Source organism: Myripristis murdjan, chromosome 6, assembly GCF_902150065.1.
Source record: "Myripristis murdjan chromosome 6, fMyrMur1.1, whole genome shotgun sequence".
Lineage (NCBI taxonomy): Eukaryota > Metazoa > Chordata > Actinopteri > Holocentriformes > Holocentridae > Myripristis > Myripristis murdjan.
This window is the reverse complement of record NC_043985.1, coordinates 3,855,464-3,879,149: the sequence shown is the minus strand read 5'-3', so window position 1 is coordinate 3,879,149 and position 23,686 is coordinate 3,855,464. Positions and strand designations below refer to the sequence as shown.

Below are 23,686 nucleotides of genomic sequence, written 5' to 3'. Positions count from 1 at the left end.
CTGGTGTTATTGTAAACTTTATTGAGCATTTGTCAAAAAGACCCCTAAACTTTGGACCAACATATGGGATGAAATAACAAATAATTCCCGCTAATCCCACTTGTTTACAATGCTGTTTCCAGATTTTAGTCATTTTCTTGAGAATAGTGTGCTGATCTGCCTTGTATTCTGCTTGTGTCAACATATTTGTGATTGTTCCCAGGAAAACTCCTGAAACAAGTGGAACTAAGCTGGAGACTTTTTGCAGTATGCGAGCAGCTGTCTCCTAAGACAGAACCACATCTTTATAAACTCTTAACTGAAAAAATTTGTATCATCTTTTTTGATTTTGTTTGTCATCCATCATATCACTCTCTTTCGGTTGCTTTTCTTTCTGCCACTGACTACATTTCCTCAATTTGCTGCTTGGTCTTATGTAAAACACAATGCAGCTTTGTTGCAAAAGGTGTCATACAAATAAGGTCTGTTATGATGATGATGACGATGATTGTCATTGTTATTGTTATTATTCATTCATTTTCCAAACTGCTTATCCTCGTAAGGGTTGCAGGGGGTGCCCAGTGCTCACTGGGCAGAAGGCAGGGGAAACACCCTGGACACGTTGCAAGTTCATCACAGGGCAGACAGACAAGCAAGCACACCCAGGCCAAGGGGCAATTTAGAATCTGCAATTCACCTGACCCGCATGTCTTTGGACTGTGGGAGGAAACCAGAGCTCCCGGTGGAAACCCACGCAGACACAGAAGAACATGCAAACTCCACACTGAGAGGAGGTTAGAAAAGGTCATAGTTAAAGTCAGGAAAAAGTTTGTCATCTCCTAACACAGTGGTTTTGGCTCGCTTTATACTATGTCATGCATCTTAAACGTGACATTTAAACATATCCTTGGTTTGCAAACAGGTAAAAAAAAAAAAAATGCGAACATCTTTTCCTGGCGACCAGACTGTCTCAGATGATCTCTTTTGGATTTCTTCCTCTGTATCAATTTGTGACTTTCTGTTGGATTTGTGCTTCACTGATTTTTGAACACACGTACCAGGCATGTAGGGGTGAGGTGCATGTAGCCACGTTTATTTCAATTATAGATCTTTTACATTCGCATTTTAGGCATTGAGCTGTAGTATTCCGAGCAACAAATAATGTTTGCAACCGCAGAATAAACTTAACCCCCTGGATCATCAGCATTGGAACCCATCAACTGTAAACACTGCAAATATGACACCCATAGCACCGAGACAGCAGATGTAACAAAACCAATCTGCTCTATTTATTATTATGATTCTCCATGGAGAAGAAGAGTGCCATGTCAACTGTCTGTGTTGAGTCTGTTGTGTAAAAGTCCCCCACCCCTCACCCCTCAGCCCAACAGATGACTAATGCACGACAATTATATGCTTAACAGAAAATGCATTGAGTCACAGCAGTTGATTTCATCCCGTCAAGGCTCCGTGTAAGCTTGCTTTTTTGGCAGCGGTGATGCCGACTGTTAGGCATTTGGGCCGTTCAGGAGGGGAGTGTGTTGACAGAGAGACCACTTGTACAAGTTAACTTCAGGTGCACTGCACCAGCTATTATGTTACACTCAACATTTGAGGCAATGGCATAAACACAATGAAATAACTTGAAGGGTGATGTCAGTGGATGATTTTTCCATGTATTTGTTTTCTTTTCTCTGCTGGATTTACTGGCACTGTTAGTATTTTTTTATCCACTGTTGCTAATTGAATTGATGTGATTTATTATTTATTTATTAGTTTTCTCTTTATGTTTTTACGTTCACATTTGGTGTGTTTCCATCACTTCATAGGACATTACATTGACTTACATTCATTTCTTGGAGTCTTACCGTACCCTTAGCCCTAACCTGTACCTGCCTAACCCTAACTCTAATCTTAACCTACCCCTAAAGTTATCTTACCTTTAAATCAAGTCTTCACCCTAAAATTAATGATTTTTGCTAAGGAGACTTTTTGTCCCCCTAAGGGAGGCGAGTTCCCACAACATGACTATGTAAACAGATTTACATCCCCACAATGTGAGTAATACGGGGTGTACACACACACACACACGCACACACACACAACATTACAAAGTAGTGGCAACATTCCCCCGGAGCAGTCGTCTTCCTCCAGAGTGCTGATCTCACCTGGCAGCAGCAGACAGGTGACACCTTGAAAGAGTTTGTTCTCATTTATCAAAGAGCCATATTGAGGCGGGCTCAGAGGAACATAAATGCCTCGGCCGTTGTGCAGTTCCTCTTAGCATAAGAGCCTGTAAAATTTACCGTTTGTCATTTTTGAGGTGTAGACATGGGGTTTGTGGCATAGTAAATCACACTGTGGAAATAAAGAGGAGACATTGTCCCCAGCTGGGGATTATATACTGCGCTGTCAGTTGTTGATAGTGCATCTTAAAAATCCACCATGTTCACAACATTAAGTCCGGGTTACATGTTGCAGGAGAAACTTTGTCCACTCTGTATGGAAACCACACTTTTACAACTGATAAATGACATGCTGCTCAGCTGGCTAGACAGGCTTGTCAATCCATGGGCCTTGCTTTATATACACATTTTAAACCTTCATATTTAGGGATGTGATAGCAACAAAAGGTAGGAAGAAATCACTAGCAGCCATGTACCCATACCGCAAAGCACTTTGGGTAAGTGTTCAATCAAATATCATGGCACTTGGCTGTCTTATAATTTCTCTTATATTTTCATTGTGTTTTTTTTTTTACCATACCTTTGGCTGAAGTGTTTTGCATGATATGTCGAGTCATGAGTCAACCAATGCCAAGCTCATCCAAAGTAATTTAGATTTTAGTAATCTATGGAACTGTCTGTTGGTGGTCACTGGAGCAGTTGGGGTGAGCTGCCTTGCTCAGGGACACTTCAACAGTAGTTGTAAAGGGACTTTCTGTGTCTGGGATTCAAACCAAACCAGAGCTAGAAGGAGGAATTTCCTTCTAGTCTGAGAAAACAAAACTCTGCTCTAACAGCTCAGACACTACATACAAAAAGTATGAGTGCAGTGTAATTCAGAGAAATGTACGCTGTATGGCGAAGGAATGCCACAACATGGTCCAAGACTGTGTTCAGGATAGAAACACAGACTTACTATCCACAGCATCACCTAGTGGGGACAAACACCATCAGTCGCCTCGGTTTACTCTTTTTATTTTGCCTGGGTGGTTGTTTTACAATCAAGACAATCGAATGAAAGGTCTGGTGAATTTAGACAAATAGATTCAGATGATTTAGAAGTAAAAAAAAAGGCACTTAACTTACACTGCCCACAATAAAATAGGTTTTCTTTTCTCTTTTTACAAATATTTACACACTACTTGCCATGACAGAGTCAGTCAAGCTGATGGTCAACAAATAATACACTGTTTGAGTTGCAATGCGTGATTACAGGGAGGAAGTCTCTTGTAGAGTAACATAGATACATTCCAAAATAAGACATACCATCTGCAAAGTATGTCAACTGCTCTGGCAAAATGATTGCTCATATAAGAACAGATCTTGAGCCCTTTACTTACACATTAACATTTCAGTGTTACCGACATGTGTCATCATTTGTTTCTAAATGATGGAAAATAAAGATTAGGGAGCAATTTTCATCCATAATGGATTGACAATGTTTTGAAATAAAACTCTTTAGCTACCAATCAGTTAAAAGCTAAATGGGACAAGGAATCAAATCATATTTTTGCTATTAGTATCATGCTTAACAGAAAACACTGGGTTGTCTAATATAGGTAACCTGCTTTAGAAAATAACTTTGAGAATAGAATTCACACAACATAAAGTAGGAATATAAAATAAAACATCAAAAGCACATGTTGTTTTGCTTTATAAAATCAATGGCAGAAAGCTAGTGGGGTGAATAAGAACATTAGTTAACAAGGCATTAAAAAACACTTGTCAAAAGACATGTGCATTGCAGCACAGCATTCAGTCTTAAGAAAAAAGCCACTGTCACGTGCTTCCAATGCTACTTCATCACACCTTTGCTTCAATATCAAACTTAGTATAAAATACTCAACAGTAAAATCCCAAAATACATTCCTGTAGTCCAGAGTATATGGATGGAATGCTGACATAACACTCAGTGAGATGGGTTCAAATGATTCGGATGACTTTCCAGCTCAAAACAAGATGAAATCAGGTTGGTGACATATTCAGAATATACCACACAACACAGCAACATAATACTGATGGTACAAGTCAATCACATGTTTATACAGTACAGAGTGCAGGAGAAATCAAAGTGTTCGACAAACTGCTTGACATTTGATCACCACCACCTGATCAACTAACTGCTAAAACATCTGATAGGTCTTTGACTCCACTAGCCAAACTAATAATGAGAGATCAAATAGTTCATCCTGTCTGACAGGGACTGCTGAGTAAAAGAAGTCTTGAAGTCTGTGGAGCCAAGCTACATTCTGTAGGCCTCCAACTTACCTGTACAAGTCGCTGAAAGTCGACAGATAAATGTCTTTCAGTGGAAGTCCATGAAAACCTTAAAGTTACAGAGGGATAACCTGTCTGTCTACTCTGTGTTGCTGGAGACCTGACGGCTTCATTCTTGGTTGTTTCTCCTTCCACATAAATCCTGACATCACAGAGTGGAACTTTTCCAGGGGGTTTGGACAGGTGGGGAGTACAACCAATTCAATCATGGTAATACATCAGTTTTAATGGGTGAAATATGTGCTTGCAATGAGTTTGGCGGCCTAGACCATCCTGTTAAATCAGTGTCTATTCTTTTGTAAATGTTTGTAAAGTTAGCAGATAGACTGGGTGCAAGGCTGAATACTGACACCGAAATACAGGACCTCAGTAAAAGCTGCCACCTTATAGTACGTTATTAAATAAAATGAAATATGACACCAATTTCCAGCAGTGGGAGAAAAGTGTGGCATGTATGGAATTTTAGAATTTAAAATAAAACAAATATTAATGGTACAAATTTATTATATAAAATCGCTGCTAAAAAAGGACCAAAATGCCCCTACAAAAAGTGAACTTCTTCCCCCTCATGGTGATATGCTGGTACAGGTGAGGTGGTGATGCAGTCAGTCTGGTGGTGCGGGTGTATGTTGGTATGGAGATATTAAGGTGCAATGAATGTGTGGTGGCTCAGTGAGAGGAGCTGCGGTCGTTGGCGACGTCCTGCAGGCGGCGGAGCAGCGCAGAGTGGTTGTCGGGACAAACCCTCTTGGGCGACAGCTCCTCCTCCAGAGGCATGCTGCGCTTCCTGATGGGAGTCTCACCTGTTCGGATCATGCTGTTGATCTCCTGCAGGCGCTGAGGGGTCAGAGGTCAGGGGACAGAGGTTAGAGCGTGACAGCAGATGGTTTGTGATCTATGTTGTGTAAATGTGTCATTTTGTGTACTGTATATGTGTGTGTGTGTGTGTGTGTGTCTCACGTTGGGGGGGCTGCTGCAGATGTAATAATAGATTTTGTCGCGGGGGGTTGTGGGTGTTGGTGGCGTGCCAGCCTTATGTGGTGAGATGTAGATGGAGTGTTTGCTGGACAGCAGCACCCGACGGGGCGACCCGGTCCTCAGGGTGGGATATGGACACAGCGGAGGAGACTCCACCTACACACACACACACACACACACACACACACACACACACACAGAATGAATGATAATGTTTCATATTGACTTCTCTCTGTGTTCCTTTTAGACAAAAAAAGTTATATATGTTTTTCAGTGGCCCTATACTAATGCTCTCTTAGATACCTTTCCGCTGTTAGACATCATCATTGTGTGATGTTCAGTGCTTTCCAAGAGTTATTTTGTGATATGACTTTTTTGGTGTACCTGCTTTCCCTCAAGCTGTCACATCTACTTCTACTTCAGCTGGTGATTTCCTGTTTTTCCCAAAATGCCTTTCAATACATCAAATTCAAGTTCAAACTCCTTCAGAGCCAAATATGACTGTTTATAGTCTCAAAGGGCTTTACATACCCACAACCTACATGCCTACACCTTACTCAAAACATAACATGTCTCGTGGCTGCATTGCATTCTCGTCTATTGAAACTCCTGTTAAAGAAGAAATTGATATCTTTGCCTCCTCCACAGTGGACTTCTCCCTTTATGATTGTTCAAGCAAAAAATAAATGAACTCATTCGAAGTCACTCAAGATAGGAACAACAAGTAATGCCTAAAATGTGAATGCTAATGTAAATTCACCATCTTCCCACTATACGTACCCCTGCAGAGGGTGAACTTGGTGAGTATCGCAGGGCAAAGTGCCTCATCTGCTTGATGTAAACCTGGTTGTAGAAGTGAATGAGGTCTCCTCGCTCCTCCTCGCCATCACTCAGTGTGGAGCCGGCGGTGGAGGAGGCAGTCTTGGAGGCAGTGTTGGTGGGCGTGGAGGGGTTGCTGCCGGGCTGGGGGGCGGGTAAGGTGCTGCTGGAGCGTATAGGAACTGGGCTGTTGTCTCCACCTGCTGGAGGAGGAGGAAGAGGGAGAGGAGAAGGGTGATGGAGAAAGCGAGAGAGACTAAGATGTGTCAGCTGACAGCTAAGAGGGCAACAATAAATAAGGTCTTCCCTCATGAATGATGCAGTCTTCCTCTGGACCAATCAGGAGCAGAGACAGTCACATTGTTCTGCCAACACTCCACTGGAGAAGCAGGAGTGTTTTGGTTGCTCGTACCTGCTTCCTGGCTGCTGGCTGCAGTAGGTGAATTGCGTCTGTTGGCATCACTGCTGCCTGACTGATGCCTCTTCCTCCCTGAGATTAACACACTCCTGTAGACCTGACACACACATACACACACAACATGTACTGTGTCATTATGATGACATGCTGAATCTCTACAGTAACACATGCTGGTTTTCTTCATGGGTCCTTACGGTACTGCTGGCCTGAGGCTGGGTTCGATAACACTTCATAATGTTCTGGAAGGACTTGTCCTCTTTGGTCACCTGCAAAAAACAACCAATACACACATTTTATTCAACACATGACAAGAGGAGGGATGCTCATAGACGTGGAGAATGATGGACAGACTGGCAAGGAAGGTATATAGACAAACAGACACACATACACACACACACACACACACGACCTTAGTCATGACATAGACGGCACACATGAGGAGTTGGTCGAGATGACGGTCCATCATGAGTTCGGTGCAGTGGACCAGAGAATATTCGAAGCACGTCCAGATCTTCCTCCTCAGCTCTGATGAGATGTCAAGCTTGGCACACAGATCTCTAAGACGCACACTGGCCAGGTGGTACACCTGTGGATGGAAACACAGGTAGAAATGTCATTGTGAGGTTGTGCTGACACTTTTTCCCTTCAAACAAATTATGTAAAAAACAACCAACAAATATCTGAGTGCTGCTTACTATTACTGAGGGCTTAGCTGATGATGATGACTGTGATAAACAGGTGGTTTGTGACTGTTTACAAAACGTATTTACTGTAAGTGGTTTTAGACAAAAATGTCTGCCAAGTGACGTAATGTACTGTAATGCAAATTCCTCGCATCTTCTTAACACTTAGGTCAAAGGATGCAGCTGCAACATGGACAGAAAGAGGCCACTGTGGAGAAAATGCTGGCCTTGGCATCATTTCAGGTGGAGTTTTGACTTTTTAGAGCAGTGCTCATGTTGTGGACCAGCACACTCCCACAAGATTTTGTGAAATGAGCACTAACTCTAAAATGCAGGTCACTGGGGTAACTGGAGGTCAACCAGTCGAATCATCCATGAGAACTCCGTAAGTCGACTTGTGATTCCTGTAATCGATTTAATTGTCAATTCGTTGTTGAAATGCTGACTCTGAGTTGACTCTAGAAATTGTGAGTTGGGTATAGCCCTTCAGGTTACATGTTGTTTTTTAACACCTGCCATGGCAGATCAAGTCAGAGGCGTTGTTTTCTATAAACTGTGGTCCTGTAAAGCTCACTGAGACTGTGGACAGTGATTAAGGGCTATACATAAACTTGAGCTAAGGTTAGGGTGAGGCTTGGTGCTGGTTAAACAGGAACAATTTCACTCATAACAAGAACTTCACACAGTAGAAAATTCAAGTTATAAGTTGGGATTTGAACCTGGGTCATCGCCACTGAAGGTAATTGTTCCTGCCCATGAGCCCCTGTATGGCCATTCATTAAAAATCACACTGAATAAGAGCATCGGCTAAATGATAAAATGTAAAGATACTGTATAGTCAACCACTCACAGTATGGATAAAACAAAGTGAATATGATGAACTTCTCCCAAACATGCTGACAAGTTGGATTCTTACCTTCCTGAAGAACAGGGACAGTGAGCCTTTCCTCAGTGGACTGCTGGGTGATTTGGGGACTGGCTTAGTGACACCTGTTTGGGCGGTGATGGTGCCAGTCAGAGTCTGAGCGGACAGTGGCTGCAGTGTGGCCCCGCCCTGCCCAGTCACACTCACTTGGACTGGGATGAATGTGATGCCTCCGCTCTCATTGGCTATCCCTGCAGGAGTCAAATGGCATGAGACTGCATATTCACTGAAAGGGCAATACTGTAATGAAAAAACAGAGCGCACAGACATGCTGCCATGTCGGACAGTCTACTGTGTTCCCTATGGATTTAATTACTCTTGGTTGTGAGGCATATTGCAACTTTTGTTTTTCTTCTACCTATTATTGTCATTCATTTTGTAACAAGGGTTCATGACTGAAACCAACTTAAACCAACCCATGAGTATTTTGCTCTTCTTTGGGGTTTTGAATCTGGTGGTCAAAATAAAACCACAGTGAATGTTTTCTCACACAGTACATGTAAAAATGCCCCTGAGTTAAACCACAAAACCTCACCTTGCACAGGTATAGTAACTGTCTGGCCATTGTTGGCGGTAACAGTGGCAGTTGCCATGGTGACCACAGTCTGCCCGGCTGGTATTGCGGTGACCAGGCTGGCCTGACCAGTCTTGGGCGCGGTGGCGGCGGCTGTACTTGTGGTACTGGCGGTGCTGGTGGAGGTGATGCAGGGATCGGTGGTGCCGGTGCTGTCCACCGGGTCGACAAACAGACGCCTTCGGGCCATGCCGGTGGGCGGGGAGCTGTATCGGTCCAGCAGGGTAGTGGGGGAGGGGGACACGCCTGGAGGAGGAGGGATAGGATTATTTTAGGATGGATTATATATTCTGGTTTTCAATCCTGGGTTTTGATACCAGCTCACTTTCACATAAAAATGTGTCACAAGAACTCAAACCAAATCAGAGAGCACGTCTGGAGCTGTAGAGACAGCCAGCTGACCACTGAATCATTTCTCACTTCCTTTTCCTAAGAACACGGATGTACGTCCCAGACAGACAAGTCTAAACAGAGAACTGAACTGAATTGAATTTGAAATCTGAAATTAAAGTCACTGCAGTCAGTTCATGCCTCAGTGCAGTCAGCTGTCCAGTTCTGTTTCTTTAGGAACCTGCTGAGAGTTCTGCTCTGCATATTTGTAGACCAACTAGTTTCACAAATCAGAGACACACTCACACACACCTTTGACAGTACTGTTGGCTGTGAGGTCAGGCCCACGGGTGATGGGTGTGAGCGGGCCGCTGCCTGTATTGCTGCCTCCATCGTTTTGCTCCAGATACTGAGGAGGCATCACCTGAAAGACAAAGATCCAGACCAGAAACACTCACAAACTGAGCTGAACGGACCAGGCTTGTGGTAAGCATTAAAACAAGAAGAGCTGAACCTTGTGTATCCAAAACTCTCCAGAGGTGAGACTGTGTTCAAATGGATTGAGATTTGGGGCCCTAAATTCCGATGTATAACCTCACCTAATTACTGTCTCAAAGACTGTAATTTAGGGTTTAATGTTTAAAATGTATAGCAGAATGTTACAGCACAATATCTAGTAAACAATGATAGTAAAGAAAACTGAATCTCAATGCCTTTCTAATATTTTCAGTGGTGTGGATATGTTTTCAGCATGAGCAGCACCACACACCTCCTGGCAGGTGGGGATGTGATCTTTGGCCCCACGGAGGCTTTCCCAGAGCGGAGAGTCCCTGGTCCAGGCCAGGCTCTCCAGGACCTGCTCCTCCACCTGGTTCAGGTGCTTCACCACCTCCCGAAATAGACCCTGCTCTGCCCGCACCAGCACCTCAATCACCTGGACACACACACACACACACACACACACACACACAGATACAGATGCATTGATAGACAAACACACAGATACGGACATGTACACAGGCACAAACAATAGAGATGTAAAAAGATGTGGCCATGTGGTCACTGCATGGTCAATGAAATACAAACAGAAATATTCTGCCCCCTGCAACGTGAAATAACATTATTACATTTCAAGAACCACTGCAAGCTGCAAATCAGAATGTACAAGCTGAATTTCACTATCTTCACAGGTAAAGGACTATCTGTGCCTGTAACTTCATGTCAATAGAGCTCAATGACTTTTAATGAATTACAGGCACATCTACAAATACAGAGTCAGAGGTGGTCACATGTCAAATCTATGTGCACCAGGGTAAGAAACCAAGGGCAATTTAACTGAACTATGAAATAACACATCTGCATTTCATAATGGCAAATAAATACTCACTTAGTACCACTGGGATATGTTTAATTTCAAATCATTACGCCACACATCCCACTGCTGTAAACCGAGAACAAAAGGACAATTCTTGACCCTGATATGTGTTGATATGTTGTTATAGTGACTCTGCAATGTATTAATACATGTGTACACATTACAGATATTATAGAGTGTTGCATAAACACACTGATACCTTGTAGAAGTGGTAGGCGGGGAGCTGGAAGATGCTAATCACAGTGGGAAAATCTCCTGGAGGTCTGTAAGAGAAGATGACGATCTCCAGACAGCAGGCCAGCAGGGAGCGGTGGAAGACGTCCTGCTCCAGAATACTCTGCCACACACGCGCACACGTGCGCACATAATTCATCATTTGTCATTTTATTGGACAAAGTGCCATGTAGTTTTGTTTGTTTGTTTGTTTTATTCTAGTACCCCATATTGTTTTATTGTACAAGAAATGGTAGTGTTTGACTGATGTCTGTTAATGAAACATTCTTCTCTTATCCTATCAGAGAAGCATTTCAGAAAAAAAACACCTTGAATGTATTCATAAGCCAAGTGCACTGAGCATGAAAAGTTGTAGGGTTTGTACTCACAGACAGGTCAGCGTCACCGAGTATCTTCTTCTCCCGCTCGATGATGGCCTCCAGAACCTTGTAGTACAGTGCCTCCGCCAGGCGAAAATACTTCACTGCCATATCTTAAACACAACGCACTTCATTATTTAGGCCATTAGAAAAGAAAAAAAAACCCAACAACAATAACTTAAGATTTTGTTTACATCACAAATAAGTCTGCAGTCTATATTTACCTTTCCCCATGCCCGGGTTCTCTGCCTCATTGCTCTCATAATGTTGACTGAAGAGCTGGAACATGTCCTTCAGGCGCTTGCTGATGACATCACTGGGGTCTCTGGCACAGGCTCTGGAAATGAACAGCACAGGGACGCAGCTCCTGTCAGGACATCTCACCAGATGATGCACATGAGACTGTGTAATGAGCCTTTTGGCCAAGAACAACACTACTTTCTGCATTTTTTCATTGACTGTTTGACACTGAAATGTTTGGTTTGCCATGAATACTCAAATGCAGAGAATCACTCACCAAGTGATTTGCAAAATTGTGGAATAGATTGTGGAACTTTTTGATGAACAAGTGCCATTATTTATTCCTGTGTGGATAAGTATCTTATCTCGACAACAGATAACGTGTGTTAACGTGATGTCAGTATTTGGTTTATATAAAGATAACTGATCTGACAGAAAGCAGCGCTTCATTTGCAGTGGAGTTGGGATGTTTTGAAAAATGAGGCTGTTTCAGAGGCTATGGTAGCTAAGAGCATAAGTTTGTTTGGTGAAGTGTGTCAAATGGAATGAGAAAGCTAAAATAACCTGATGAATAAGCATATTTAATTAAGTTAAAAATAGAGAGTAACAGAATACCTTCTTGGAATTTCAAACACAGTTCAACCAAAATATTACAAACACAGCTCAAGATGCACATGGGGTATGTCTGCTTTACTCTGGTACCTGAGTATTTCTATCAGTCTAGAGCTGGGTCCGTGTTTGTTTCTCGTCAGCAGACTGTGGAGCCGTCCGACGCTCTGCATGGCAGAGGAGAGCGGAGATGCCAGGCTGTTGTCCTGGACATATTTCCTACCAGTAAGAGGAGTGGAAACCTTCAGAGCCGAGGCCTGTCAAGATGACACACAGTAGGGGCTATTCAATGATTGATTCATTTCCACGCATTAATAAAAAAACAAGAGAGAGGAGAAAAAGAATAACTGTGCAGGTGAAATTATAAAACAGAACACAAAAACACCACAAAAAAACAAAAATGGAATTACTAAATCTTCTTGACTCAAACAAGGCAAAGAAAGAAAAATGCATCAAGAAGACAAACAAGGACACAGGTGAATGACAAATTTGAAAAAAAAAAAAAAAAATCTACAAAAAGGGAAATAGACCAAGACCAACCATGAATATGTTTGTTTTTGCACGAATACATGAGGTACAAACTTTTTGGGGGGAGGTATATTTGTGCGTTTTATCCCCAGAAACAAAATAAACACTGGTGTGTACGTACACAACATTATAACACAGCCTACATGAATGTTGCAGATGTTTTTAAGAATCTATATAAACCTTTGGAGTGTGTATCCAAATGTACACACTTATCTTTGGATTAAGATGTGTGGTTTAAGCCAGTAAGTGAAGTGAATGCAGTTAGACTGATTATATGTTCAATATTCAACAGATTGATACTACACTGATTGTCTAGGGAAATATTTAAACTGAATTGATTCCAACAACAAATTGTGATTCTACACAAATATATATGAGTGTATATATTATTATCAAATAACTACATTTTTATGATAGAAGTAGAAGTAGTAGTACTGGTCTAAATACTGCACTATAAGAGTCATCTGCCTTTGGTGCTTGGTGTGTTAATTTTGGACCCTGTGAATAGATATGGTATCTTACTGTGAGGTTAGTGTGCAGCCTGTAGGTGGAGCTGTCCTGGTTCTCCACCCCCTCACACAGGCAGGGCCCCGGGGTGCCGATGTCTTCACTCGCCCCCTCCCCTGTGAAGATCCTCTCATCTAAACTGCCTGTGGCCAGGATGTGCTCCTCATACACACGACCCAGTGATGCACTGGAAGAGAAGAGCAGAGAAGAGAGGAGAAGAGAAGAGAAGAGAAGAGAAGAGAAGAGAAGAGAAGAGAAGAGAAGAGAAGAGAAGAGAAGAGAAGAGAAGAGAAGAGAAGAGAAGAGAAGAGGCTGTGACCAAATATAAAACTGGTACATGGAAGGAAAAAAAAATCTGTCCATCATATGAATATGCCACTTTATCAGCACAAAGCCCAACAATGCACCATGCACCATCATCAAAATAAAGCCCCATCATGTTCATTGCAGAAAATTCCATGATATTGGGCCACATGAGGATGGCTGGCACTTACAAACTGTCTCCAAAGTTCATAGGATCCAGAAACCCTGTCAAGCTGTCTTCTTTTCCTTTAAGAATCTGTGGGAGGGGGAAGAAAGAAAGTTTACAGCACCTACACTGACAGCAGGCCATGAGTGAGAGAGAGCGAGAGAGAGAGAGAGAATGTGTGTGAGAGAGAGAGTGTCTGTGCATGTGTGAGTGTATAAGAGAGCAGAAATGGGTGTTAGGGATGTCTGTATGTTTTATAGTCTGCAGTGATTATTGTCAAAGGTGAGAACATAAATACATCAAAACTAGTGTTATCAAGTCAGAAGATTACTGCTAGGAAATCTTACTCAGAATACATTTAAGATGAAGTTAGAGTTTGTTTTGGAGTCTATGGGGGTAATAATCTGAATGTGGTAGAAAACAAAAGGTTCATAAGCATTACCCTCTTATGAAAGAGCTTCTTGATGAAGGGCTTCCAGAAGTGCTCTTTGACGCCCTTGGCCTCCAGCACCAGGCCGTCATGCAGCTCACACAGCTGCTCGATGAAGCAGTAGGGGCCTGCGGCGGGCCTGTAGTCCTTACTGGCGAAGTCCTCTGGCAGGCCTGGGATATGAGAGAGAGAGAGAGAGAGAGAGAGAGAGGGAGAGAGAGAGAGATATCAGCCATACATGGAATAAAGGAGAAATCCACCCTGAAACTAATATCTAACAGTGTTAAGAGTATCTGTTGATGGACTTCAACTTTGAAGTCTAATGTGTGTGATACAAAACAGCAGATACTCATGTGTTGGACAGCTTCCCAGGTAGGTGATCAAAACAGAGAACAAAATCATTCATTGATCATTAGTGGATGATTGGCTCTGGTGCTCCATGATAGCTCTTTAGCAAACACTTTGTTGACTAACAGAAGATTATCTTTCCCTTTAGTTACCAAAAATGTAACCTATGCATAAATTGTCAAAGGGATATGTTTACATAACCCCACAATTACATTTCATTTAATATTATTGGTTTATTTTTCTTTCTGTTTTTAATACATTGTCACTTTGTGTGCCTATATTCTGTCTTTTTCCCTGATGAAGGGCATTTTGCTGTTGCAACAATCTAATTTCCCCTCAGGGATCAATGAAACTGAATCTCATCTTGAAGTTGCCGGTATATTTAGGGATTTTCAAGCTGTGGCTGTGGCTTGTGGACAAAAAACTTTGTCTTTTGCCCTGGATGCAACTACATATACTGTCGTTTTTCATATTAAGTTTGAAGCGGGAGATGTAGGAAAGGGGGTTTTGGCCAAGCAGTTTCCTTTCTGAATCCGTTCTACAATAGAATGTTTACAGAGAGAGGTTAAGGAAGGTGAGGGGCAAGTGGTTCACCCATACAGAGGAAACAGGAGGTGTCAACAGGAAGGTAGCCCGGTGCTGATATACATTCCTTTTTTTTTCTTTTCTTTTTCTGGGAGGGGGCGTTGAGTTCATTCAGTGGAATGAACACATATTTTGATTTACTTATTTGATTTAGCATGGGCAACATGCAGGCTTCCTGTACATGTTTGCCAGTTTAATTCCATGATCATTCATAAATGACATATTCTGCAAGTAAAAGTAACATCAATGAATATGGCTAACTCAATTAAAAAAAACAAATAAATAAAAAAACAAGTCAGCTAAAACCTTCCAATTTTCACTCAGTAATTGATATTAATGTTTAAGGTCTTAACTAATCAGATTTTAAAGCAATTTTTTTGGAATTTTTAAGTCTTGGAAAAAGTATGAAGTATCTTTTGTCATCACTTTCAAGGAGCACACATAAACTCAAAACTATGGCTATGTATATACAGAAAACTTTGGAGCTTGTCAAAAGAGGTGAACGGCTTGACTTGTGAAAACACTTGCAGATGCTCATCCATACTTTGAATTTCAAGTTACACATGTGCTCCTGTTTCTGTTTTACCAACTTCTTGAATTAATATTTTAGGAGGATGCAGTGCTGTAGAGCTGGGCAGAGTGTGGTACCTTTGAAGTTCGGGTTGAGCAGATCTTTCCTGGCATTGCACAGCAGAGCGTTGGTGAAGACCAAGTCTAGAGCGCACAGAAGCAGATGGTAGGAGTTGACCAGGTCATCACTGATCATAGGGAAGTTCCCTGAAGAGAAAGAAAGAAAGAAAGAAAGAAAGAAAGAAAGAAAGAAAAGGTAAGTATTGTGTCTATCTGTCTGTCTGTCGGGGCATTATAATGTCTTAAGGCTATGTTGGCACAGCAAAGAAACATACCAATACTACTACAAACTCTAGACAGGCAGGACCAAACTTGTTTTATTACAGAGTTGCCAAGTTATCAGATTTACACTAAAATGCATGTGCATGTTATGAGGGCTAAAAGGTATTTGGGCAGCAGTAGCAACTACATAAGATATTGGTTAATACTGTCTAAATCAGTATGCTAGAAAACAGCATGGTGTTTGGTCAACTTTCCCTGGATAAATAAAGTTTGAATAAATCTATTAATACACCAACACTGGTCTGCTCTCTTGCTGTTACACCCAAACACATCATTCCTATCACTTCAGTTTTAAGTTAATTTGACCCTGCAGACATACCATTAAGATTTGGAATTGGGGCTGTCTTGTTAAGGTTCATAGATTCCCAAGAAACAAAGGACAATATATATCCAACAAACTTTTTAGAAATCTTCAGTTGTGTACATATCCTGCCGACACACTGACTTACAAACTATTAAAAAACAACTAAAACACAACCTTTATGGAAGTAAGAAAAGGACTCAGTCAGCATTACTGTGCAAAATGATGTCCAACTGATACTAACAAGCCTGTGCTTGCCCTTGGCTCAATGTAAGTCACTCACATTCTCTTTCCTTTAACGGCCCCTTGCTGATCCTGAGCTCTAATCCTTGATGGCCCCTTTCTATTTGGTAGGAGGGCTGGCTCTGCGCCAGTGTGTTGAATTAAGAATCCCCTCACTTAAAACCAGGGTTTCCACAATGTTTTCACCTCATTGCTTCCACATATAGGTGCACATATAGGTTCTGTTTTTAACCCTATAAAGCCATTTGTATCATATATGATACACATTTTCAATTCTGTTTTTCGCTTTCAGTTTAATCAATACTTGACCAAAATACTGTTGTATACCTTTGAACACTTCCCCTGTTCACCCTGGACCATACCATTGGCACTTCAAGTACATATCATATATCATACACCAGAAAGGTCGTGTAATAACATTTTTTTTTTTTTTTTTTTTAATATATATATAAAATATATATAAATAAATAAAGGGTTCAATTTAAAAAAAAAATGGACTTTTCTGCCAATTCTTTCATAGTTCAGGCTTTATAGGGTTAAGGGATTTTGTTGGAGGAACACCCATGTGAAAAGATTTTGAATGTGTGATATGATACAATTCAGAAGCCTCCTCATAACAGCAGGCATAGTACAGTTTATTCTCTCTTCACTAGTTTTAGCCTCTAGTGAATGAGATAAAAATGGAATGAAACTATTCTTCATTTTGCTGGAAGTCCCTGAACCAGTGTGTTAACTGTTTTAAACCACTGATCTACATAGAAATGACACCTGGGAAATGCCCAGTGCAACCACTGTCTTGTAGCGGTGATGTGAGTAATTTATTAGTCCCTGCAACAGAGTTATGAGTTTGCAGATACTCTTTTCTTCCATGGTGCAACATGAAAAAAGCACCTGCCAGTATTTTACCTTTCGCATGGACAAAGAGGATCCAGCAGAAGTTAAAGACCTCAGACACAGTGCACGGATGGCGTCTGAAAAATAGAAACAGGGCGTTCATGAAAAATGTAGCCCAGTTATCGACCTTGAAACCCTTTACATCTTTGCAGTGCATGATGAGTACAAATCTACATTGTATTTGTTTGGTAACAAATTAATGTATCCAGGTGACACACTATTGGAAAATGACTCATGTACCTAACTACCAGCGATGTAATTTAATGCATAAAACAGAACAATTTCAATCATCCACACAATGGAAAGTGTTTACTGCATTTGTGGTCTTACAAACAATCAGACCTGTAGGTTTCTGTGGCTTCATACTTTAATCAGATGCAATGGCCTTTCTCAAATGGCATAAACCAGTCAAACTGCCTCTCAGAGTGGTTGACATATATTCTCTCCTTTCAGAGAGAGCATTTCTGGATTTACACACTGGACGAACTGTCACCAAGGATTTGATATCCTTTGGACATGCTCCTCTTTCTCCTCCACATATCCTCTACACATACACAAAAATGTGTATGACATTAAGGAACTAGTGGCACACATACCCTTGAGAATTTGTAAAATGCCTGCAAATTTAAAAACGAAAGTGGAAATAATGCTACTGATTAATATGAGTGACCTTTCTGCAATTCCAATTGTTCACATATTATTCATTGAGTTGTCAGGTATTCAAAGTGTAGCTACTTTCCCCCTATGGGTCACTGTAGGTGATTTGTGACTGCCCATGACCAGGCAAGTGTTTCTATTGTGAGTTGTAGCAGCTGGAACAGTAAAAAATAAAGAAACTTCCAACTGCACATCAATCCACCGTTACAATAAAAAATAAAGTAATCAGATTTACAAACAACTCAACAATGCATTATAGATGATGGATTAGCTGAGGACACAGGCCTGAATAAGGCTTGCTGACAGTCTGCGGCAGCGGGAAAAAGTTCAAACAAATATAAAATTAAAAAACAAAGGCCTATGAAAAAAGTTAATTCTTCCCCTGGGGAGGTGAAAGGTCACGATAAACTCCTACCTCTGTTTGCGGCTCCGGTGAACTCGAGGCGGGTCCTCTGACGGGGCCTTGAAGATGGCTTTGAAGATGGGGACGTACTTCTTAAAGATGACTGCCGACACTGTGAAGTTTCTCTCCAGCTTCTCTGTGCTCTGACGGAAGTCCTGAGGCAGGTTGGCCATGTCTTGCCACTTCTTCATCTTATTAAAAAACTCAATCAGGCTAGGAGGGGCGAGAGGGAAACCATGGAAGGAAATTAAACCAGTCATGAGGAAAATGCTCATAAATAATGCCTGTGGTACAACTGACTGTGAGTAGGTAGAAATTATGGACCCTAGGCACAGGGCCTCTGATCTCCCCTCCGTTTTTGTCTTGTCTCCACACCCACAGTGTACAGCACAATGTGACACAAGCCCTGAGATAACTTCATGGATTAGTATGAGGATGATGTGTGTTAGCAGCTGGGAGTATTGCAAGAAAAGCCCCAAAAGCGAATTAGAAAGCCGGTAAACATTCAGAAACGCACATTTAGGTCTGTAAGACTGTTTGGGGTGGTAGATGGGTCAATAAAAGACAGGAAAACAAAAACAAAAACTGGCTATGCAAATCATCATTCACCAACAATCCCCTGTTCAATGACATTTTGGTTTTAGTCTGAACAGAACAAATGAGGGTAAATTAAATTCTTGCTTGTCTCGCTGCATTATATTATTGAGTAAGTGCTCTTGATACTCCAAATATTCTAAGATACAAGGAGTATCAAAAGCAAGAGAATGGCACCTAATCCAAGAAAATCCTTGGAACAAGTTGGTTTTGTTTGAAACTTTAAAACTCAATACTTGAATAAACCTCTTATTATCTTTTTTTTTAACATCTCTAAATATATGATCAGCATTGTTATTTGCTTTATATTTAATGACTTTTCCTAATTTAATGGGGACATGTCCACAAACATGAAAGTAGCATGCTATGTTTCAATGTCCTGGACACATTTTGTATGCATTGGTATTTCTTTGGGGTCTATTTGACCCCAGGCTTTTTTTTTTTTTTTAGCTGTGTAAAACATAAGAAACGTCAATATTTCACAGAAATTTGTTTCAGTTGTTTTGGAGGACACTAAGGAACTATAACATGCCATTTATCTGCTTTCGGGCTCTTGCCATACATTACCACACCTGCTTGGTGTGAGAACCACTGATAGCTCATATGACATTTGAGATGGAAAAACATGATTCCCACAAAAACGTTGATGTATGAGTGGGATGAGTTGGGGAGGGTGTGTTTATTTTTTTTAAAGACACATAATGCGCCTGACACAATTTTACAATTTTTAATAATTTTTATTAGTGGTGTCAAATTATCGCGTTAATTGAGATTAATTAATTACAGTCATATTTAGCGCGTTATGTTTTTTAATCGAGTTAATCTAATTTTTAATCTCTAACTTTACTTTTTATAAAATCGGTTTGTAGGCGTTGGGCTTCCTGTGCTTAAGTTGTTGGGGGTGGAAAACCGGGAGATTTCCCGAAGCGCCGGCCTGTCACTGGCCCGGTGGCCTGCCCTCTTTTTTTTTTTTTTTTTTTTTTTTAAACAGGTCGCCAGCCAGGCCAATCAGCTGTCGGTCCGGTCCAGCTGGCCTCACCAGTCTGATTTTTTATTTTATTTTTTAAGTCAGAGAGACAGGCCAGGCCAATCAGAGGCCAGCAACCTGTGAAGAGGTCAAGACATGATTGGTTTGTTTTGATTAACACCCGCCCCAACAGTCCGAGTCCGTTGTAAACAGGCAGCGCATGTTGAGGAGGGGGTGTCGCGATTCGTGTGTGTGTGTGTCTGACTGGGGAGGAGAGGAGAGGAGAAGAGGTGGAAGAAAAGGTTGCGTGATCGAAGTTAATACATTACCGTATTCATCCGAATATAAGACGATATTTTTTCCATTGAAAATGCCCTGAAAAAACGCCCTCGTCTAATATTGGGGGTCTAAGCAAATACACATGTATTGTGCATATGTAAACCAGTAGGTAGGCTCGCCTGATGCCGCGATTACCGGCGAATGGCCGCATTGCGCAGTCATTGCAGCCGCGTATGAACAAAAATTGATATGGCAGTAGGCTATGTGTGCACCGCTCACCTGTCAGATCCGGCAGACCAGACCCGGTGCCGCGGCCGGCTCGCCTGATGCCGACCGGTGGCTTTTTTATTCAAACAAGATTTTGTCCATATAGAAATTTTTTTTTTCCAAAAAAGGGTCTTGAAAAAGAGGGGTCGTCCCCCCGACCCGCATCGGACTGATCTGCTACAATAATGTAATGAATTTAAAGGGAAATACCTCAACTTGAGGGCTTTTCTCAGCAATTTTAGGTGAGATTAAAAAAGAGATTAATTAGATCAATTAATTACAGATCATAATTAATTAATCTCTCAATTTTTTTAATCTCTTGACACCACTAATTTTTATTATGATCATGTTCTGGAGGTTTAAATAACTCGGGTAAAATTAACCCCAAATGATTAAAAAAAATGTTAGCAAATTTGAAGGTAACAGGAGGACTAAATAAGTTGCCAGGAAATGAGCAGCTCCAGGACCCGGCAGGACCCGGCAGAGACAGAGTTAAGGCTGAGTGCTGGGCTGCACTGAGGGCTTACCTCTGTTCTGAGCAGCGGAGGATTCTGGTCAGAGAGACATAGTTCCCCTCCGCAGTGCCCTTCCCCACCGTGGGCACTGAGGACCTACAGGCCACATAGAGTGCACAGGCCAGCCAGTGCAGCTCACTGCCCTGTGTGTGTGTATGTGTGTGTGTGTGTGTGTGTGTGTGTGTGTGTGTGTGTGTGTGTGTGTGTGTGTGTGTGTGTGTGATAGGGGAAAGTGTGAGTGAGAGCGAGGGAGGAAGAAGACATGACAGAGTTAATTTAATCAGCAGGTAAGGCCATCAGTCAGAGCAAGTACTAAATCCTTTTATTAAAATCATTATTACTATGTAATGTCATCATATAGCACTGACTATACTAGCATGCACCAGCACATATACGAGAATGACATATTTGCGTTTGTGGCGTACCATAACTATCGTATTTACAATATATTGATGCAGGTAAATCGGGGTGCCGTTCTTTAGGTGTTTAACTGAATTTGAATCTGCTCTGCGCTATTACAATTATATTACGATATTCCTATACAAGGACAGGACGTGGTCTGAGACGAGCTGTGTGGCCAGTACCATGGTAGATATGGCAAATACGTCTACAAAAGCCGGTAAGCAACAACAACAGCGCATACAGGAAATTCACGTAACAGATAAATACATTTTTTTCTTACCTCTAATGTGAAATTTCTGCTTATGTTTTCGTAGCTCTTCCATGCGTCGTTGCTCGCCCCCTCGTCCATATTCAAAGCTCGACAGAGATCTTCAAACCCAGTTCTGGCTTTCTGCAAAAAGTCGTCCTCGTCGCTCATTTTGCTTTTTTCCCCCAAAACAACGCCGTGAAATTAGGGTTTTCCGGTAAACGAGCAACGCCGATAAAAGTGGGACTCGCGTGTCGGCGGCTGGCTGCAGAAAGATTAATGTAACAATGTTATTATCGCGCTTAAATGTCTACAATTCTCTAACAGTGTGGCCATTTAAATGTCCTTTGACTGACAGCTACTACGTTGCGGGGAGCTCCACGCTCGAGACGTCGGTAGTGTTACACCAAGAGGGAATGACGTCATATCTGAGCGTATTTCAGTTCGTGAATACCAAGAAGAGCGTACAGGTAGCCCCCGCCCACTAAATGTGCGTTGCAGTGTATGAATGGGTGGGTCGGAAGTCAATCACAAAAGTACTACTACTTCCGGTTGTTTTTGTTTTCCTCTCTGTTTGGTCAGTGGCGTTTGGCCTGCAGAGCCAGAGTGTCAGATAAAACACGTTTTTGTGTTTGTTTGTAGTTTTTTGTTGTTGGTGAGGCAGGTAGACGCAATGAATGCGGTTAAATTATGCGGTTAAAGTGTTAAATTCACCTCCTGGTCTCTTAAATGCTTGTTTTCTTCAGTCAGCTTACAGAGACCTGTCACTTTCTGATGTTTTCATTTTCCTCACTGGGGTCTTCAGAAGTTTGATGAAATCAGCGGTTCTGTTCTTGCATATTAGTCTGCTTTCTATGGATAAATAGATCATTCTAGTTGTCATGCTGTAAATACATTGTGATCGCTGTTTAAAGCTCCCCCAGCTGGCTGCAGGTGCTACAAACCACTGCAACCACACTGTTAAAGGACCAGTCATCATTTTTTTTTGTCTGGCAGTCCTGTTACTTCTCAAAGAAATAATTTTGCCAAAGAAAAAGTGTGTACATAATTGATGTATTTTTACTGTTAGGGAAATTTATCAAAAAAGACGACAATTTTAGTCTCTTCAGGATATCCCTTGTGAATTATATTAAAAGTATTAAATACTGTATAAATAGGAAAGCAACAAAGAATGTCCTTTTTTAAGGAGAGTTGGTAAATGGAAAAATGGTGCAGTAAATGTTCTGCATGCAAAATCTCAAATAAAAGAAAACAAGTCTCAGCAGTAAAATGTACTTAGGTCTCAAATGTAAAAATACTAATTGTGAGGACTGTTAACTTTTGAATGCATTAAACTGTAAGCTGTATTTTATCAGCGGGATGTGTATAATATGATTTTATTAAAGTATGTTATTTAGCTATTCAAACAGTAGTAATGATATGTAACCAAATGACAACCATGATTATTGGTCATTTGTTAAATATACTTTATTTAATATTATATATATATACTTACTTATTTAATATTATATATACTTTACTTAATATTATTTATTTATTTAGAGAAAGATCAATTGGAGTGAAAGTTTGAAACCAAAAGAAGTTACATGCAAAAAGTGTAGGAGTACAGAATGGACAGTAGGGGGAGTAAATTCAAGGCACTGTTATAAAATTATGTTTATTCAAATGTTAATTTGGAAATTTTAATGGTGTAAAAATTCATGTTGAACTGAAAAAAGAAAAAACTGGCAGGAGGGATCTTGATCTTAACAGGTGGAGTTAATGGAAGGTATAAAAGCAGGTAAAACACAGACTTTGGGTTAGTTGCTCCATGCACCAGCTCGATTTATTGTACTCTCACCAAATAATAATAAAAATAAACCAACCAGCTGCATCAGATTTTGAGTTAATTTGGAGCTATTGTTACACAGCTACTGAATAAAGTCAAGATCTGGAAGAGGACCATGACTCGCGGTTTTTCTACCACTCAGGACACGTTCCTGTTCTCAAGGCCTGGACCCAGGGACGGTTTTTGCTATGGGCAATGTGGGCAACCGCCCAGGGCGCAATCTACTTGGGGGCGCACAAGCGCCGTCCAAAAAAAAAAAAAAAAGTGCGTCCGCAAAAAAAAAAA

The 23,686-nt window shown here is 41.2% G+C and overlaps 1 protein-coding gene across 2 annotated transcripts; it reads right to left on the bottom strand.

Moving 5' to 3' along the window:
* Nucleotides 1–3,161: 3,161 nt before the first annotated feature.
* On the bottom strand, nucleotides 3,162–21,930 carry rbl2 (retinoblastoma-like 2 (p130)). Of its 2 annotated transcripts, none has more exons than XM_030053433.1 (22): nucleotides 21,607–21,930; nucleotides 20,937–21,067; nucleotides 18,315–18,515; nucleotides 17,255–17,319; nucleotides 15,541–15,669; nucleotides 13,972–14,132; nucleotides 13,555–13,619; nucleotides 13,076–13,247; nucleotides 12,119–12,282; nucleotides 11,401–11,513; nucleotides 11,186–11,289; nucleotides 10,783–10,920; nucleotides 9,978–10,142; nucleotides 9,521–9,632; nucleotides 8,840–9,124; nucleotides 8,296–8,495; nucleotides 7,106–7,282; nucleotides 6,891–6,962; nucleotides 6,691–6,793; nucleotides 6,240–6,481; nucleotides 5,442–5,615; nucleotides 3,162–5,318 (listed from the first exon to the last, which is right to left on the bottom strand). In XM_030053433.1, the coding sequence occupies exons 1-22, from the start codon at nucleotides 21,742–21,744 to the stop codon at nucleotides 5,151–5,153; spliced, it is 3,279 nt and encodes a 1,092-aa protein (XP_029909293.1). In that variant the 5' UTR covers nucleotides 21,745–21,930; the 3' UTR covers nucleotides 3,162–5,150. The 2 variants fall into 2 exon arrangements, with proteins under 2 accessions (XP_029909293.1, XP_029909294.1); XM_030053434.1 differs by having other exon boundaries at nucleotides 6,240–6,478.
* Nucleotides 21,931–23,686: the final 1,756 nt, after the last annotated feature.